The 19,819-nt window shown below is 44.6% G+C and overlaps 1 protein-coding gene across 3 annotated transcripts in view; it reads right to left on the bottom strand.

Moving 5' to 3' along the window:
• PRKCE (protein kinase C epsilon) overlaps positions 1–11,690 on the bottom strand; it is a 287,923-nt gene extending 276,233 nt beyond the window's left edge. For all 3 annotated transcript variants that reach the window (XM_062637004.1, XM_062637005.1, XM_062637006.1), the window contains exon 1: positions 10,585–11,690. In XM_062637004.1, the coding sequence (XP_062492988.1) occupies positions 10,585–10,932 (348 nt within the window). In that variant the 5' untranslated portion in view covers positions 10,933–11,690. The remainder of the gene's footprint in view (positions 1–10,584) is intronic.
• Between the last annotated feature and the right edge of the window lie 8,129 nt (positions 11,691–19,819).

The following is a 19,819-nucleotide window of genomic DNA, read 5'->3' as shown; positions in this document are numbered from 1 at the left end:
AAAATCCTGTAGTTCCCTAAAAGTGGGTGATCCCAAACATTCTTTAAACTATACAGGATACTCAGAAATAACTTGAAATTTGGGAATCACAGACTGGATCGTAAGGGCTGCCCCGATAAACCCATCAACTCCTTGAAGAGAAACACCACATCACGCAAAGCACTAGGATCTCCAAACATCTCCAGCACGATTTCCGCTATAGCCTCTCCCCTTGCGATTTTAAGTTAGGGGCACCGAGCAAAGCTGAACTGATAGGCTCCTGCTAAGCTATTGCTACAGCCTTTCACACTAGTAAGCATTTTCCTGTTATTTCTTTTGGCTTCCCCAGTCTGCCTTTTTTGATGTGTGCTCAGACTGTAGATTTCTGAAGACAGAAACCATAATTGTGCTTTATATAAAATAAAAATACCAAACAACACCGGGTACTTTCTGTGATGAGGAGTCCCTGAAAACCCCAACAGTCAGTACCAGCTAAAACTTTGCAACAGTTTCCATTGCTTGGGAGAGTCCAGTTTCCAGGAACAGATCACGTTCTTTCAATAGCCCACTGACTATGAAAATCAGAGCATTTTGCCTGAAGTTCAAAGCTACCATAACTGAATTACACTTCTTCCTTCAACCACTTCCACTGTATAACTGACTGGGAACTCAGTGCATCACTTCTGGTTGAAGACAACTGCTCCAACAGCCACCAGTCTGATCAGTTGGCTCCCCTCCTCTTTCTGAGAAGCACAATGAGGACATGCTCTGGATAAGGGCGACTGAGCAAATCCCATAGAGCTTCGTACACTACAGATGCTTTTATGTCATTAGCACAAGGAGCTCACTGGTCCACCAGAGTGACAAAAAGACAGAGTCAGAGTGAGAATAAGAGCAATATGGGAAGTAATAACAAGAAAAATTAAGGGAAAATTAAAACAGCCAAGACAAGGTGATAGCAGTGGTTTAAAGAGAAAAGAAGTGGGCCATGAGGTCAAATGTTTAAGCGGTGCCTAGGCACTATGGGGTTACGAGGAAGCAAAAGGCAAGGAAACACAGAGGGAAAATGAATAAATACAAAATCCTCAACAAATCCAACAAGAACCAAATAAGAAAGAGAACAAAGTAGACACAGCGCAAGTGACCTTTAGTCTCTCCTTTTCCAACACATTCTCACTCATCACCTTCAAAGACCGTGGATCAATCTCCCCTTGAAATAAAGGGAAGTTGACAAAAGCTGCAAAGACTTATGCAGTGAGTAAATATGGTCCCAGCAGGAAAACTGTATGTGCAATAAGTCTCTGTAGAGATCTATAGCAGGACATTTCATTCACGTAGCCTGCAGGCATTGCCAACATCAAAATCTTATGCAATCCTGTAAAGGCTGCCCTAGCATTTCTTGACCATCTTGAAGCCAGAACAGATAAAGAAAGATGGAGAATTGGCAGCAAGAAGACAGAACAGATGATGACGAGGAGACTGAAATAAAAGAAGGGAGGATAAAATACTACTGTCTTTCTGGCTTTTAATTTGAGAAATGAAGCAAAGCAATTCCAACCATTTCCTCGTCACCTATGCAGAATATGCAGCAATCTTCCCTTCATGACTCCACTGCCATTACATCTGCTTCATTACTACCATGTCACGGTCTAAAGATACTTATAAATATTAACATTGACAAAGCTATATATATGTTTAATGACATTAAAAAGCTCAATGTACTGAAAACTGAAAAGTTCTACAATGCGTAAGAAACCCTGGTTCCCCATAAGAAGCTTGTTGTGTATGTATACTGTAAAGATACTAAGCTGGAAACACTAAGTATTAAGTCTGCCTACTCTACATTTAAGATATGTTAGATACAATGGAGGCTCACTTCAAACAGTGCAGACGTGAAATTTAGCTGGTAACATCTAGCCATTATTCATGCGTTTTTGTTACTGCCTGTGATGAAATTGCCCAGCAGGACACCAGAAACTACCAAAATTATTCTATTGTCTGGAACAATTAAATCAGTTCAAGTTAGCCAATATAAGGCACAAATGGCTGCCTGCAAGCCTCCAATGGAATCAGGCTTTTCCTTTCTTACTTCTAAAAGCAACGGTCTTTCTTTACTGCTGTTCTTTAACAACTCAAGCCTTTCAGAGTTCAACAGGGAAAAAAACTCTTAGAACTGTGTAGCATTTCTCTAACACTGATTCCAATAAAATAAACGTTAAAACTCCTGCTATATTTAATGGGAACACGCCAATATCACTAGGCTTTTCAGCTGTGCTATTCAGAAATATGTGAAATCTTGGCTTCTGCAACTTCTGTTAAATCATGGCAATGATAACTGCAGATTTTTTAACTCTTAGAGGAATTTAAGTGCGAGGACACTCAGAAATCAACCTTAGTAGCAACTCAAGTTACTGACTGTGAATAACGCTCAGATGTCTGCAGATGTTCTTACATCCTATTCATTTGCATCTTGCTTTACTAAAATACAGTGTGAGGTACGAGAGTTACCGAACCTCTAGAATTAACTGTTAGCTTCAGAGTTGCAGTTTCATATCAATATTATACATTTTAAATCTCCTAGTGAATGCCTCCCAAACAGGAAAGCAGCCGCTTACAAACACAAGGTTAAAACCTTTTGCCAGCCCCCTGTAAATAACCACTTTGCCCCAAAAGGCAGAAACCCCTGGAACTGCTATGATGTCCACAACTCAAAAGGGCAGGCAAAACATTCCCATTCTTCAGACCTTGCTCTGCCTAGCTTGACAAAAGGATTTGTTTGGTTGTCCCCCACAAACTGGCAGTTTTCCAGTCTGTCTTTGGACTTCTGATCTTATTTCATATCCAGATAATTCTAGCCCTAGCTTTCCATGTGGATGGAGGGAAAGTCTCAGTTCTCTTTCACCATGGACTTCCCATAATCTGTTCCCATAAACAGTTGGGGCTGTTCAGCCTGGAGAAGAGAAGGCTGCATGGAGACCTCAGAGCAGCCTTCCAGTATCTGAAGGGGGCCTATAGGGATGCTGGGGAGGGACTCTTCATTAGAGACTGTAGTCTGGATGATCTTAAGGTCCTTTCCAACCCTAACTATTCTATGATTCTATAACTTGTACTTGTTAAACTTGTATTGTTTTCAAATCCTCTCTAACCATGAACTGTAGATGTCTTTCTCTCACAGTTCAATAACTGGGGTGAGGGAAAGAACATGAAGACAGCACTGGGTAAAGCATAACTGAATTTAACCATCCAATTCTAAGCAGAAAGGCTCTCACCTCTAATATCATTTGGTTTTTTAAACTGTAGTCATAGCATCCCTTCAAAATTTGAACACATCCCCCCCCCAAAAAAGTTCATTTAAATGGAAGTTCAGTTAGGGAGTGGAAACTAATCACACTTAGATGCCAAGGCCGACAATTCCAACTTAAATCAAATCCTCATTTCGGCACTATTAAAAGAATTCTTGAAGGGGAATTCTTGAATGATTTAGATCTGGCGGCTGAGGAGAGCAGAAACCAGGCTTGCATGTGCAAGATTTGCAGAAGAATAATAAATCAGTAAGAGTAAAAGAAAAGTAAAGGATGTTGTTAAATCTTACTTATTCTTGGCTTCCCTTTGGAACACAGGCTCCTGTTCAGGAAACAGTTTAAACACAGGCCTGCATGAAATACAGTGAATCCAGTGAGATCAGTGGTTTACTCACAACCGTTAAGTTCTGCATCGCATCTATGGAAGGCTTGAGCTGGAAAAATGATACACGCTGTCTCTGAAGTGATAGGAGAATGACATGTAAGTCTAGCTTTGAATTAACACCTATCAACTGGACTCTTGCTACTGGTAACTTTGTTCTAACAAATACTTTCTACAGAGTTCACTAGAATTACTTTCACTACATGGGATTTTATGTCAGTGCTGATATTGGCAACAATAGGATGAGTTTCTAATCAATTACAGGATCAAATCCTGACCTATGTGTATAATAATTGAGGACTAAGTGAAATGCATGCTCTACTACACATTCTTCACTCCCTGAGGGTTTTTCTTCAAGTCTGAAGTGAGACTTCAAAAGCTAGGCACCGAGCAAAGCAGGGGAAAAAAAACCACCCTGAAACACAACAAACAGGTCAGTGAGCAACAGACGGCCTTCAACCAGTCAATTTGCCTGTGCCAGCTCATCCCTGTCTCCTACTTGTGTAGCTTTCTGCTATTGCCAAAAGGGCAGCTGGGGTATGCAGGGCAGCAGCCACTATTCACTACCCTCCCCCAGGTTTCTCTCCATGCTTCATCTCCCTCATGTCTTCCATTCCCCACTTTGTCCCTCCTCTCTCCCTGAAGCAGCAACTACAAAGGCAGCTTTTCCCCCCCCCCTCTATTGCTTCTCAGCAGGCTGGGAAAGCACTGCAGGTACACAGGAGCTGTTAGGAGAGAACATTCCTAGCAGGGAGTAGGAGTAGATTTATGCAGCTGCAGAAAGGGTTTGATACAAGATAGTGGGTGAGCTGCGTGGTGACTGTACCACATCCCCAACAGAGAGGGAAAAGAGGAGGCACAGGAGGGAGACAAGCCGGGGGAGAAGGCAAAGGAAGATCAAAACCTTTACAAAGTGCTTTCCCATATCCCCATCTCCCCCTGACGACTACCACCCCTCACAATTACACCAAGTCCCTGTGAAACCCTGCTGATCCCTGGTAGCTCTCCCACCTTCACCCCTCTCCCTCAACCTTTGCTCCATGACAGTCTTGTCATGCACCTAGCAAACGGGACAGCAATTTCCCTTTCATTTCAACAAACACCCTTCTAGTAACAACGCTTTTCAGCAGCCCAAGAACCACAGTTTAGATGAGATGTAAAGCTTTCACAAGCAAAACCCTAGGCCCTTCAACACCATCAGCACAGATAAGTCCAGCGAGGGGATGAAAATAAAAATGAAACCACACTACAATGACACCCTGCTAGCCCAGTGTCAACCTTCAGCAGTGTAGGGCACAAGCAGAGGTTAAAGCACAGGGTGAGCTGCACTGAAATGATGATGATTCCCCTCTGCCGGCCAAGGATCACCTGCTGACTGAAAGGAGTTTCCACTTCAGCACCAAAAATGGCATTAAAAAGAAAACAAGATAAAAAAAAAACCAAACAACAAAACACAGGCAAAACACCCCAACACAACACTAACAGGAAAGCTCTGATAAGCACCTAAATAGTCTTTCTGGTTAATTCAGCTTAGAGGCCTGGAAGGACACAGTTTTACTTCTCACATCCATGGACAGCTCACAGGACCAAGGGCTCACAAGGGTTTTAACTCCTCTTCTGCTATTGCCTTTTGGGTGACATTCAGAGCTCTGTTAAGGTGTCTGATTGTACAGACTGTAATTTAAAACACCTAGTCTTTCCAATAGAATCATAGAATAGTTAGGGTTGGAAAGGACCTTAAGATCATCCAGTTCCAACCCCCCTGCCATGGGTAGGGACACCTCACACTAAACCATCTCACCCAAGGCCTCCTCCAACCTGGCCTTGAACACTGCCAGGGATGGAGCATTCACAACCTCCCTGGGCAACCCATTCCAGTGCCTCACCACCCTAACAGGAAAGAATTTCCTCCTTATATCCAATCTAAACTTCCCCTGTTTAAGTTTGAACCCGTTACCCCTTGTCCTGTCACTACAGTCTCTAATGAAGAGTCCCTCCTCAGCACCCCTATAGGCCCCCTTCAGATACTGGAAGGCTGCTATGAGGTCTCCATGCAGCCTTCTCTTCTCCAGGCTGAACAGCCCCAACTTCCTCAGCCTGTCTTCATACGGGAGGTGCTCCAGTCCCTGATCATCCTCATAGGATAATTCCTTCAACAGTACACTAAAACCACGACATGAAAATACATAACTCAATAGATCAACAGGTATGCAAAAGAGTGTACTTCCTCCTGTAACTCATCACCAACTTGCTATTCATAAACTTGATCTAGGCAATGGTGGCACAGTTGCATGACTAACTTCACACAGATAAAACTGAAAGGATGCTTTCAAGAAAGTCCAACATTTTAAATTTAGATCTTAAGAAGCAACACTGAAAAGAAAAGACAGTAAAAATAGTGTGGGAGATATTTAGGACTAGCAAAGTAAAGCCCTCTGAAATCTGTGGTTTATTTTTTTCCTGACAGCATTATGGATTATTTTTAAGGGAGCAGAAAATTAAGCTTGTTTCGTTAACCTAAATATAGCTGTAAAATATTTTCAGTGGAAACAGAGGCTTTTCTTGCTAAATGCTGTGATGTCCTAACTGGTTTAGTGAGTGCTACTACTCAGCCTGCAAAAGGATTTCTTACGACAACTCAATGGGTTTTCTCGTGTACAGCCGGACTAATGGCTAAGACCCCTTAGATGGAGTCTTTGGCATAGGTCCAACCACACTGATTTCATCTATCGTCAGGTCTGGAAAGCGGACTTGAACTCAGAACCCATACTACCAATTGTCCAAACACATAAACATTGATCGCGCTAACTCACAGGAGTGTAACCACAAGGCTAAATTTCAACAGTATTTTCCTTCCTGATCTCAGTTCCACTGATCCAAATGCAGCTGCACTACCACCCCAGGTGCAACGCATACATATGCCACATGTAAGAAGGGTAGATATAGACATACTTTATCATTACCTGTATTACCTAACACAAAAAATACATAGCCACAGCCTCCATGTTATTAGTTTGTTTCCCACTCAGAGCTTGCAGGTTATTTACCATTCTGTATTCTGTATTTTTCAGAGCGCAAGTTCACCAACATCCTCTTCAACACCCTGTGCCATTCTGCATAACATTTTACGCGCTCCTAGAAAAGCCTCTAATGCCATCAATCCAAAGCTCTCTTTAAAACTGCAGCGTAGCCATGGCTAAAAAAATCTGCAAACCTGACACTTTTCCTGCGCTGTGGCCGTACTGATGCACCACTGGAAAAGCAGCCATCTTTTAGTTGTCACTACACCTTTTTCAGAAACACAAACATTTCATATTGATTTGGGGGGGGGGGAATTTATATTTGGTGTAAAAGCTTCCATCCAGTAAAACCTTAATCCCTGTTTTAGGCCACAACTTTGTTGATTGGGATTTATCTTATCTATCTATATATATACACACATATACATATATAGATATACATATATATGTGTGTATATATATACACACACATTCAGGGAGTATAAATAGCATAAAGTTAAAAATCATTTTAGCAACAGCTGAATACTCTGTAGATAAAAGGAACCAGGATTTTGCATATTTATCTGATTTGTTCTAAAACAATAGAAGCTATCGTGATTTCAGGCTTTGTACTTGTTTATCATTAGTGTTTCCACTGTAACCATGGCATCAGTATATAGCACAGGCTTGACAGTGAGAAAAACATCCAGTATTTTCATAAAAATGAGAAAGAAAATAAGTAAATAAATCATCTGTTACAAAAAACCCAAGGATGTGCACAATGGCAAAACCCAACCAAAGTAGGTGAGCTGGCTAAAGAGAGAAACAGTCCCTTTTTAGGGAAAAAACACCCTAAAATATTATTGCTTTGCTAGCCTTTTTTTGCATTTTGGACTCCTAACAAGCACCTAGAAATATATGACAGGGTAAATAACACAACCTTGACCCTAGTGCAGTTGTTATAAAACAAATATTATAATTTCTTTGTAAAAATATACGCAGTATTATATGGAATTGAAAGCATTAAAGCTATTAGCCCTAGTGGTGTTCAAGGCCAGGTCAGACAGAGCCTTGGGTGACATGGTTTAGTGTGAGGTGCTCCTACCCAGGGCAGGGGGGTTGGAACTAGATGATCTGAAGGTCCTTTCCAACCCTAACTAGTCTATGATTCTATTAATATATGGACAAGACCTGTTCTCAACACATGAGTATTTTCTCAAGCCTATTTAAATAGTGACAGTCCACCCTGCAAGAACTGTTGCATCACTCTGAAGGTAAAGAGGGACAGCAGTGCAATTACACCAAACACACTCAACAAGTATGTGGTACCCAGTTAAACTTTCAGGACTGCTCAAAGGGAAACCCTCAGAATAGCATAAAAAGGCTTTATAGCCTCCAAGAGTGTTTCTTAGGTTGCATTTATTTGACATTTCAGGCAGTTAGGAGGAATGGGTTCCTGTGATTGCTGCTTTTAATTTGCTTGTCATAAAGTTGGAAAAGAGCACTACAAAAAATATCTGCCCTAAACGCCAAGAATGAAATGAAGGAATTAGTCCTCTTATTAAACAGAAGAAACTGTTTAGTACCAACAGATCTCAGTCTAACGCTGGTTCAGGCAGGCCACATGAGTTTTCTTGCACTGTGAAACCCATTCATTTCACAGACAACTTCTCTTTTTCAAGTTTTAATACACACGGCAGATACTGATGAAGATACCAAGAAATCTATTTACTTTACTACGGATTCTATAGAGATGTCATGCCCCCAGGCCTTCTTTCAACTCAGTGAAATCAGACAAAGAACAGTGTAATTTTGTAAGAGCTGGTTCTCTGAAGGTCCCTATCTATTAACAATCCAATAAACACACTTGGCATTACAATTACAGTGACACAGTTCAGTAAATGGGAAGATTAGGGAAATTTCTGGGAGGGCTTTTGCTCCCCACCCATTCTAACTGTGATACAGGGAGGGTGGTGTACTACCTGTACCCACAAACACCATCCAAACTATGGAGATTTACAGCACAAAACAAGGTAAGTGATGCTTCAGAAGCCGCATTGTAATGAGCTGACCAGTTACTATCCACTGCCATGTCCTCAATTCTGTCACACCAACAGACAAGCATAGTCACTCCCTCAACTCCTCCCACCCAGTGGATGCTGGACAGCAATGAATCCTGGCGCAATAAAACACAGCACTTATCTGATTCAGATATGTAGTTTCTCCCAAATCATGTTTACAATGGGCCTCAATCTGTTAAATTCCACTATTTATCTAGGGAATGCGTTCAGATGCTTAAGTTCACCTTAAAAATCAAAGCAGGATATACCCCAGCACACCAGCCCCTCTAAAACTCAACTTGGCATCTGCAACCTGCAAGGTCCTTCCAGTTTGGCTGGAGCCCACAACACACACCATACACAAAAAGATCATATGAAATTATTAATTTTTCCACTACAAATCTGTGGTGACGTCCTCATCCTGTTGGTCTCAAAGATGAAACCCCAACCCCCATGATTTCAGGAGAGCCACAACAACTTCATTATCATTCAACCCAGGTAAAAGACATCTGCAATACTGCTGCATTTGTCTTTTCCTGATTTGGTTATTTTTCCTTTGCCTATCAGCCAGTTTTACCATCCAACCTTACTAACATGTAGCTTTTACAGAGCACCAGAATAATCTAGATGCTAATTAGCACAATGTAATGTGTAGCGTAAGTGAAAAATATTTTGAAGTTGTAAACATAGAAGTTTAAACAGTAAAGTTGTTCAGCTCCTAATCAGCAGAAATAGAGCCAAATTCTTTCATGCTTTTCCATTACTCTGACATCCCTTTATACCACTGCATTAAGCAAAGAAGCCCCAAAGCATACATGAAACTCAGAACTATTAACTCTCACTATTTTGGTCCCGGGTTCTTTGTTTGACAAAGACATATTGCCCTGACTAGTATCCTTGGGCATAAATAAATACACAAGAAGATGAGCATACACATTTCAAGTGGCTGGTCAAGCAGGACACATTGAAACCGACAAGGCAGCTACTATGGTTTTAGTATATATCTCATCTACAGGATATACCATTTAACCATTCAACTGCAGAAACGTGAAATGTGCATATTCACGTTTCCTGTGTTTCTCTTCTTGTTTGTTTGGTTTTTTCCGTGTTAAATCACAGTAACCGAGGATGTTAGACCAAGCGGTCTCCAGCTGTTTTGTACTCCCACTGAGGCACGCTATAACCTCTGGGTCTTTAAGACACTGTGGAAGCTGTGAGACACGTTGTGTATACAGGCAAGAGAATTTGTCTGGTTGGGGCCAAAATCCACCAGGACCCTTACATCAATTTCAGGCATCTGAAGAAGCACTGCTTTAGCTGTATGTATAAAGGTGTAAATCATCTGGGAGAAGGAAGGAGGAGCACCAGTGCTGATGCACTGAGCTTTGAAGTGACACTAAGACCCCAAAGTGTCTTGTATCAGAGGTCAGCTTTGGATTTTTAAGGCTTGTTACTGGCAGGCTGACCAAGAGCATTCACACCAAAATGATGAAGTCAGTACAAGTGGTGGATCTGGGTTTTGTGGTAATGTTCTGTAGGGATGCATTTGGTTGGGGTTTCTCAAACACAGTAAGATAACTAGACTTGTATTTATGTAACATCATTTCAGAAACTGAAGTGGTAATTACGCATCTCTTACTTAGATTCAGCATATTTTTCTTTCCTCCCTTGCCTGCAGACCACATGCATTAGATATACAGTAACCATGACTATCTCAATATAACAAAGCATGGAAATAATAAAAAGCCTTCAGAGCCATTACATGCCCTTGGCAACCTAGCTCTGCAAGGCAGATGTTGCACCCAGAGCCATGCCACCAAAACCCCTATGTACGCGGATGCACCCACAGCGTGAGCACTCACCCAGTCCTCGAAGTGGCGGCTCCCGTTCTGCAGCAAGTCCTCAAACTGTATAGTGCAGTTAGCTACAAAATCGTCGTACCCGATGGGGGCATCGTGGAAAACAGCCATCTCTATCTTCCTGCCATTACAAACGTCGGTGACAAATTCATCGTTCCATGCAGGACTGTTGGTCTTTTGCTTGGTTGAGGTTTGCCCGATCCTGGAGTCGTCCACATTGAGGGCTATGTAAGGGTCCAGCAAAAAGGTCTGTGGCCTGGGACCCACCGCATGCCTCAGAGACCACGCCGTGGGTTTCAGATTCACTGCCTCGCAGATCTTGATTTTCAGCAGCCCATTGAAAACCACCATGGCTGGATGGCTGCACTTTTCCCCGGGATTAAACACTCGCACAACGCACTCGCACCGACGGGGAGGGAGGGAGGGAGGGAAAGAGGGAGGGAGGTCTCCCCAATAAATAGGAGGGCAGGTCTGGGAGTGGGGGGGAGCAGGGTAGAGTGCGGGTCTCTTTGCCTTGCTGCTGCTGCTGTTACCTTTGATTATTTAGCCTTTGCTCTTGCGACACCCAGTGAATACATTTATTTTCTTGCCCGTGTTTCTAACGGAAAACAAGGGAGGGGGGCCGCCGGGGAGGGGGAGGCGTCCGCGGCTGCAGCAACCCCCGAATGCAGTCAAAACCCGCGCATAATCAACCCTGGGGGTACGCAAGAGCCCCGTCCCTCCACCTAGACCATAATCCTGGCTCAGCCTTTGCAGAAGAGGCAGAGCCGCGACCCCAGGCTCCCGCACACGCCAGTCCTGCCCGTGCGCCGCACAACAATACACACACCCGCATACACACACACACACACAAATCAGAAACACCGACCGACCCACCAGCCCTGCCTACTGCACAGCCTCCCCTCAGCAGACATCCACCCGGGGACCTTCCATCCGCGCCGGAGCCCGGAGCCGCCCGTCCTGCCTCGCCGCCTCCTCCTCCTCCTCCTTCTCCTCCCGCGCCGCCGCCAAGGCCAAGGACCCAGCGCAGCGACCCCCGCGCATGGGGGGCGACGGCAGCGGAGCGGGCCGCGCGGGTCTCGGCGGGCTCCGGCTGGGCGGCCGCCGCCCTGGCGATGGGCAGAGCCGCCGCCGCCGGCCGCCCCCCGCCCGCCTCCCCGCCTCCCTCCCTCCCTCCCTCCCTCCGCGCAGCCCCCGCCCGCCTGCCGGTGCCGCTCCGCCGCTCTCTCCAGCGCAGGAAATGCGCAAAAGACGTCAGTGTGTGTGTGGTGTGTGGTGTGTGGTGTGTGGTGTGTGTGTGTGTGTGTGTGGTGTGTGTGTGTGCTGCGAGTGTGCGGAGCGGCCGCGGCCCTGCGCGCCTGGAAAGTTTTGCCTGTTGGGGGAGCAGCGCGGCCCCGGCCAGCCGGGCAAGGCAGCCGGGGGTCCTCCCCAGGCCGGGCGGTCTGTGTGTGAACGGCTCCCCACTTCCCCCTCACGGCATAAAGCGGCGAACCGAGCGTGGAAAAAGCACCCCCGGCCGCCTTCCTCCCCGCCCGCGTTTATTAACGCGCTTCACCGCGGAGCTGCTGCCCCGGGCCGCCGCGCGGCGCTGCCGTTACCACCGCGGCTACTTCCAGCCCGCCGGGCGCCCCCCGGCACCCAGCTGCGGGCAACGGGCCCCGCCGCTCCTGACAGCGCCGAGCGGGGCCCGCACCGACAACGCCGCACCCCCCCCCCCCCCAACACCTCGGGCCCCGGCCGGCAGAGGCAGCGCTACGTCAGCGGGGGCCGGCCCGCAGGAAGAGTTCCCCCGCGGTGTGCGAGCGCCGGGAAGTGCCGGCCGCGGCAGGGGAAGCGGCCTCCCGGGGCCCGCCCCGCACGGCCCGGCCCGGCCCGGCCCGAGGCAGCGCTTCCCCGGCAGGGACGCGGCGCCTGAGGTGGCGGCCCGGGGAGAGGGGGTGCAGAAAGCGGTTGTTGAACGCGGCGTGCCCACGGCGGTGCGGCGCTGCCAGCCCCTTTGTTTGCTGCGGGTCACCTGCGCGACCCACCTCAGTTCAGCCCCGCTGCCCCTGGCTCTGAGGGGGGCACCGCGGGGCGTTGGGCGCTGCTGCCCCGCAAGGGTACTGGGGAGGGGGAAGAATGGACTAAAAGGTTGTGCGCACCGGGTTATCGAGCGCTATCTGCGCGGCATGTCACATTTCAGTTCGTCACCGTGGAACCAACTACTGCAGTAACAAACCAGGAAACCATGTGCAGCCTGGCTTTCTTCTCCTCAGGACAAACGTACCGGGGATCCAGACGGTTTCCTTTGGTGAAAATTATTACTACCCTGCTATTTGTTTAGTTGCCGATTTTACCAGTCTTTTGTGAGAAAGTCACTAGGGAAGAGATGGCCTTTGCCCTGTGGTGTTCACTGGAATACCACAAGAGAAACTGAGGGCCAATGCTGGCACCAGGGAGGGCGGCTGGGTGCTTTAAGACTTCAGCAAAAGGAAGAAACTGGATTGCCTGGATCCAGTCGAGTAAGGACATAAAAGCACCCAGCCCATGATCTGGACCTGATATTCCTGATAGGAGGGCAATGCGCAGATAATTAGGGATTTCTACATGTAATAGCTTAGGAGGCAGGTGTTCTGTTTGGAGCTAATGAATTAGCTCCCGTATGTATGCTTCCAGAGTAGTTTCCAGATAGAAGATACAGTACTAATGAAGCCTAAGGGTCGTGAGAGCGTGTGAATGGAAGGAAGACTTTTTGGTGCCTCTTGCCAAAATAAAAGTAGAGTCAAATCTCTATGTTCACTGTCATCTCGGCAAACCCCAAGCAGAATTGTTTGATGTTAAGTTGTGATATGGAGCCAATTACAGGAAATGTCTTCCTTTGCAATTCAGCCTTTCCCAGGCTCTCAGCAGCCGTGATACATCTCCCGCATTCCTTCTGCAAAGGACCGAACTCACAGGCCCCACCAGAAATACAGGAATCGCCTCCTGCTTTGCTCCCAACCCCATTCACAATGTAGCGCTTACAGTACTATGTATCAAGCTATAGGGCCTTACACTCAGCGTGTCAGAAACAACGCTGTAATTAAATCTTTCCTCTGGATGCCTTTGTGTTGTTTCTCACTAACAGCAATGTAAACAATATGCTCCATTTCCTCAGATATTGGGAAGCAGAAGAGCCAAACTGATACACTCTTTCATCTTCTGGGTTTATTTTCAAGAGACCTGCAACTATGTATCTTCTGAAGGCCCAAGGTGAGATTTAAGTAAACACAGTCTCCATGGTGAGCTTAATGACCTCGCATCTCTGCGAGATCACACAGACGAAAGTCTGGATAAATACAGATGATAGGGACATACAAAAGAATACAAATAAACTTTATGTTGGGCTAATTACATATACAACCTACTGCATGCACAGCTAGGCCCCGATACCTAATTTGAGCCATCTGCACTCCTCCACGAGCAGAAGGAAGCTCAGGTTTGGTTTCACGAATCGTTTTTCCTATTAAGACTGCCGGCACAAATAAGGATTCACGAGCTCACTCCAGCCTTGCACCGCTTGGGAAAATGCACATACCTTGCACTGGTTTTATTTATTTGTAGCTTTTTCTTCTTTTTAATCGTGCTTTGGGAGAGCATATTTATGTCAAAACAGACCTTTTACGCTAAGTAGATATGAACTTACCAAAAGACCCCAGAACAATATTCTTAAAATCCAGTAGCTCAGGTACACTGAGCAACATTACAACACTTCCCAAAAAGTTAATCCAAAAAATGGGCCCAGTGGTCTCAAAAACTTTAAAGTGACAGACAGCAAAGGACATTCCGACTGTAAGCACCATTTTCCACTTGAAAGGTTTTTAAGTATTTGTTTGCTTGACTTTTTTTCCTATTCCCTTGCTGTACATTTGGGAATGATTTGGTTCGTTAAGAGTGGAAGAGAAAACACTATTCCTTCTATTCCTCACAGGCAGGTCATGAGGGGAAGACACAAAACATGCAATATTTCTCCTGCCAAAAGGCAATAAGAAGACCTTTAGATGCATTTTTGTACTGTGTTACACAGGCTACAGCAACGTAGCAAACCATGTCCTCCAGTTTAATACCATTCGAGGTATTCTTCCCAGCTGTGTGGAGTTTTTTAAGGAAACACAGGGCCTATAGGGTACCTGGAGCCAGGCCTGGTTACAGAGATATCTACTGCCCAGCAATAACTTTTGCTGGTGGAAGTTCCTCTGCTCAGCACTCTGGCACTAAACTGCACATAGCTTTGTATCAGGAGTGCTCCTAGCATACGTTGCTCACATGCCAGAGCATCTACACATTGGCATTTTGATTTTCCATTAGTGTTGCCTCAGTCTGACCGATTACTTGGCAGACCACTGCATGGTTAGGGTCTCCTGCAAAGCTGGAGGAAAAAGACCCCCTAGAGATCATAAAAGCGCAGCCTATTTGCATTCTTACTTCAGGAAAGAGACTGCATCAAGCTGGTAACGGGCAGCAACGATAGCAACACCAGCACGCAGTCATCTGCACACAACAGCCTTCCAAAACACGGGTTTGCTCCCGCAAATCCCTCTCCAGCTGCGTCTCCTTTGATGCACGCAAAGTGGCAGGGGCGAGGAGAGACGAGGGAGCGGGAGGCAGTCTGTTACCTCGAGTCAGCCCCTGACCTCTCCCCGGCCTGTGAATGCTCAATAACTCAGTGGAGAAACAGCACTATCTGGTGGAGGGAGTGTGTAAAGTCCTTCCAGGACTCGCAATAGGCTTTATTCAGTTACTGCAGCCACAATTGCAACCGCTTTTGAAGTGTTCTTGAACAAAGTTGATAGTTTGACCGGATTTTCAAGAGGATTTACTTTTTTTTACAGTGGCAGAGGAATATATCTGGCTGAGTCTTTACAAAACTGATGCTTATATCGGTTTTAGTGCTTTCCTGAAAGACTGCTTAAACCTTGGGGAAACGTCAGCAAATTTTTAGGCTTTTCCAAGTACAGCAATATGAAAGAACAAGAGGAGGTTTTGGGTGGTTTATTTTTAAAAGGACCAGCATTTCTTATATTTATACTAAACAGATGCACAAGGAATCAAATCAGGCTTGCATGCAGGAAACATCTTTATGTCAAAAAAGAAATAAAAGCCAGAATCCAAGTTATAACCCTTGTGAAATTTGAGGAACTTTGGCTCTGAATTCACACGAGACACGAACATCTTCCAAGCATCATGTATGTGAAGATGCTCACTAGCGTGAGTACATCCACTGAATTCCTTTGAAATTAATGCTTATGTAAGTGCAATAGTTGAGTGTCAGTGGGATCAGTCCCCTTCCTGGCAAGAAATCAAAGATTGCTGGCAAATGCTGACTGTCTTTGAAAGTCAAATTATTAGATACCTAATTTTGGACACATGGTTATGAAAAAAAAGCATCCTCAAGAGCTTTTCACTCCTGTCATGCTGAAAATGAAATTTAGCGTATACCAATAGCTCATTCATCTTCTAAAGAGGAAGAAAAGGCCCAGTCCCACTGAGCTTGGTCCAACCTCCAGCTCCATTCCAAGTTTTCCCTTATGCCCAGCCAATTTCCTACTACTTTATTCTCCACTCACAAAGCAGGTACCTGAGAAAGTTACTTAAGACACTCCCAATGCTCTCTGTGAAATGTCTCAGCAAAAGAGATCTTGTCAGTGTGTGATTCATTAGCTCTCCTACTGTCTCTAGTTTAATTATACTTCTGGTACTCTTCCCAACCCCTTTTAAAAGAACATAAGAAACACTGCTTCAACTTGTTAGCTTTCACTGGGTATAGATCTCTCAGAATACCTCTATATTGCAACTGACGTGGGACTACAGGATTTGCAGCTTTAAGGTACCTATTTCTGGCAGACATAGAGGCATGGTGACCACAGTGAAATGCCTACCAGCCAGCCTGATTTCAGGTACGCACCTGGTTTGCTACCCAAGATTAAAACCCATGACTTTATACCTTCCTAGCAGTTCTTACCTGAGCTGGATAGATTACCTCCAGCTTAAGCATATCTGCATGTACTACAAAACCATACCACCAGTTGCAGAAACATATGCTTAGGTCACAGCTAGGCTTGAGGCTTCTGGCTCAGCTAGGCAGAGCAGTATGATCCCAGACAAACAGAGCTGTGCCAGGGGCTCTCACCATTGTGGGATTTTTGTAATACTATTTTCTTGCCTGTGGATGGTGATTTTATCATACTGATACAAAAACTTTAGCACTATACATCTCTCTGGTAAAATACAGTGGTATTTCTATACTGGAAACATACCCCAAATACAAAAATAGGCTTCCTCCTGGTCAAGTACATGTATCCTCTCAGCCTTGACATACGCAGCCTTCATTGCTGGCAACATTCACTGCAGGTTTGCCACTTGCAGGATTGTTGCTAGTCTAGACATGGAGCTGCTGCAGAAACTTGTGAAGGGTAAAACCCAGATCTGTTCTGTTCTTGGTTTATCAGCCCTCATCCTGAGAATTTTCTTGGGCAGGAAAACCTGCAGCTAATGAACGCTGCTTAAGCCTGTAATAGACCAGATTGTCCTTGCTAATTGTGGGACAGAATGACAGGGAGGCAGCTCTGGAATGGATTGGGCTGCAGGAGAGAACACCCTGCCCTAGAACAGCCTCTCTCCATGCATACAGGGTGAGCCTTGTAGTTAGTGCTTTTCTAAAAGGTACAACTCTCTCTCTGCAGTAGGACCAGAAGAAACCAGGAACATGAACTTGAGTTTTGCCTTTCCAGGTCCTTTTCATTCCTTTCTCTCTACCATGTAAGCAATTACAGGCAAGGAGCAAGCATTGTCTAGTGATAAATGCAATTCCTTTTACCATAGGAAAGCTAGTTCTCGAGTTGTTAGAGCCCCTTGAGGCTGGACACTCAATGCATTTTGGGATCAGCTGTCATTTATCCATACTCCTGTTAGTTTTTGCTCTATTTCTCTCTGTAGAGTACCACAGTATAGTTGCTACTGGAAAGTGTATCCCATTTCAGGTGGGCTTCCCAAAAAGAAATTTTCTGAGGGCGTCTGAGCATGTTTGCCTGCAGGAAATGGAACTGACCCTCCACTTCCACATACACTAGAGGACTGCAAGCTATATGACATATGGTAGTGTAGAGCACACCAATAGAACAGGCTAGAAAGACTTACTGTGCTGCTGAACCATTTAGTGTGAGTGCACCAGATAAAAAGTAGGGGAGGCTCTGAGTCAGGACAACTTCATATTTGAGTGCCCAGGCATCACTGGATGTAGTAAGGAAATAGCGGCAGGGTGCACGCACGTCACTGAAGCATTGCTAGAATTCATCCTACTGCCTTACCCAAGAACCCTTATAGGGTTTGGAGTATGTCACTGCTATGTGTGACACTCCAAGGCAAACTCTTTCAGAGCTGCTAAGTTGCAGCAGAGTAATAAGTGTGCCCAAGGTGTAATAACAATGACCAGCTTCTGCTGATTTTTTGGATGATTTTCAATTATGCATCTGTTCAGTAGTATCAATTACATGTAAAAAGAAAAGGCTTTTCAAAAGTAGGTATCATCACCACCTTACAGAGCAGAGGAGTGAGAAAGAGAATGATTAAAGCGCTACATTTTGGAAGTGCCTCTGAATTTTGAGTGCTTTAATTGTAAAATATATGACTAGAGATATCTCAAGTGGACAGTGTTGAGAGTTTAGTTCTAACCGCCTGCTTAAAATCACATTTGAAGTCATTAACAGTCATTAATAAAACCTGTATCTCATGATTCCCCCAGTTTTCAGCTTTACTCCAGCCTTTTCCCACTGTAGTATCCAAGAACCCAAACTTTTTGAAATTGAGAAATTAAGGCAGAATAAAGAAGTGATGTAATGATTTACAGTATTTGCAGTATTACCACTCAGGACATGTAGAGCACACTGAGTTGTGTTTCCTACCCGGCTTCCTTAGCCAGTTACGATGATGCCCAAAGCCTAAAAAGGCCTATATGTATGTGCATAACACTACACAATCTGAAATGTCAAGATCTGGGACTCTTCAGTAGACTTATTCCTGCACTTGTCTTTGGAGAACTGAAACATAGTACCTAGCTACACGAGTACGCAATATTTATGCCTTTAAAGTTGTTAAAGCCAAGCTTCATTTCCTAGCATAGGTGTCAGTTTCAATTTTTTCAAGACACAGACAGTCCACCAATGGTTTCTGCTCTAACATACTTCTCTTGAGGGAAGGAAGGGAGTCAGTACTGGGAGAAAACGCTGAGGTGTGGACAGACAGAGATCTTTTCCCACGTGTTGATGCCTAAAGGGCCTCTACTGGCAACACAGACTAGAAAACAGTTGACCACTAAACTACAACTCATGACTTGAGAGTTCACAAACAGAATAAAGGCACAAAGAATCACCAGGTCATAATTACTTCTCCACAGGTTATTTTACTTTTCCTTCTCTTTTTTATGTTTGTGGGTGTGGTTTTAAGTTTGTCATACTCCATTCTTCTCCATTTACATGCTGAAAACATACCCACCCCACTATCTGTCCCGCTAAAAGCTTCATCCTTTTTTTCTTAGTCTTTTCTGTACCAGCTTGTAGAAGTTCTCAAGTAATGCATGGAATTTTCTTCCTCTAGTGCAATCCCATTTTCTTCTAACACAACATGAGAAGGGCAGAAAGCAAGATGTAATCCTGCAAAGCAGAATGCTTGCAGCAAGAAAGGGCACGATCCACTCCCATTACACACAGGTAATAGGGAACTTCTGAGCCCAAGCAAAGCACTACACATCTGAGTTAGTGCTACTTACTTAGTAATTATACCTCTGTACACATAGCAATCTACAAAGCTTTCACATGTCTATCCTCATAGCACCATCTTGACTTTCATTTTAGGATATGATAGTTATTCTATAACGGCAAAGAAAAATTATATTTGATTTACCTAGAAAACAGGTTTTCTTCCTCATGAAAATCAAAGAAAACAACAGGGTTTTGTTTCTTTTTTTTTTGTTTGTTTGTTTTTTAATTTTAACGCGGTTTTAACACATTCACAAATAAATCTGTATTTATCTATGTTTAGCAGATAACTTCTGAAAGACATCCTTTTGCTCTCCTCCCATAAATATTTCTGCTTTTGGACACATCAAGGAGTTTGAGGCAAAAAGAAAAAAGGAATACCATAGACTACAAATGTTCAGTATCTGAAACCCACCTAGCTCTCAAATGAAAGTAATCTATCATGGAATTTAAAGTTTTCATATGAA

The sequence above is a fragment of the Pezoporus occidentalis genome, unplaced genomic scaffold (assembly GCF_034315485.1).
Source record: "Pezoporus occidentalis ecotype Australia unplaced genomic scaffold, CSIRO_AGI_Poc_V1 ctg50, whole genome shotgun sequence".
Lineage (NCBI taxonomy): Eukaryota > Metazoa > Chordata > Aves > Psittaciformes > Psittacidae > Pezoporus > Pezoporus occidentalis.
Note: the sequence above shows the minus strand (reverse complement) of the source record. Positions and strands in the feature narration are given on the sequence as shown.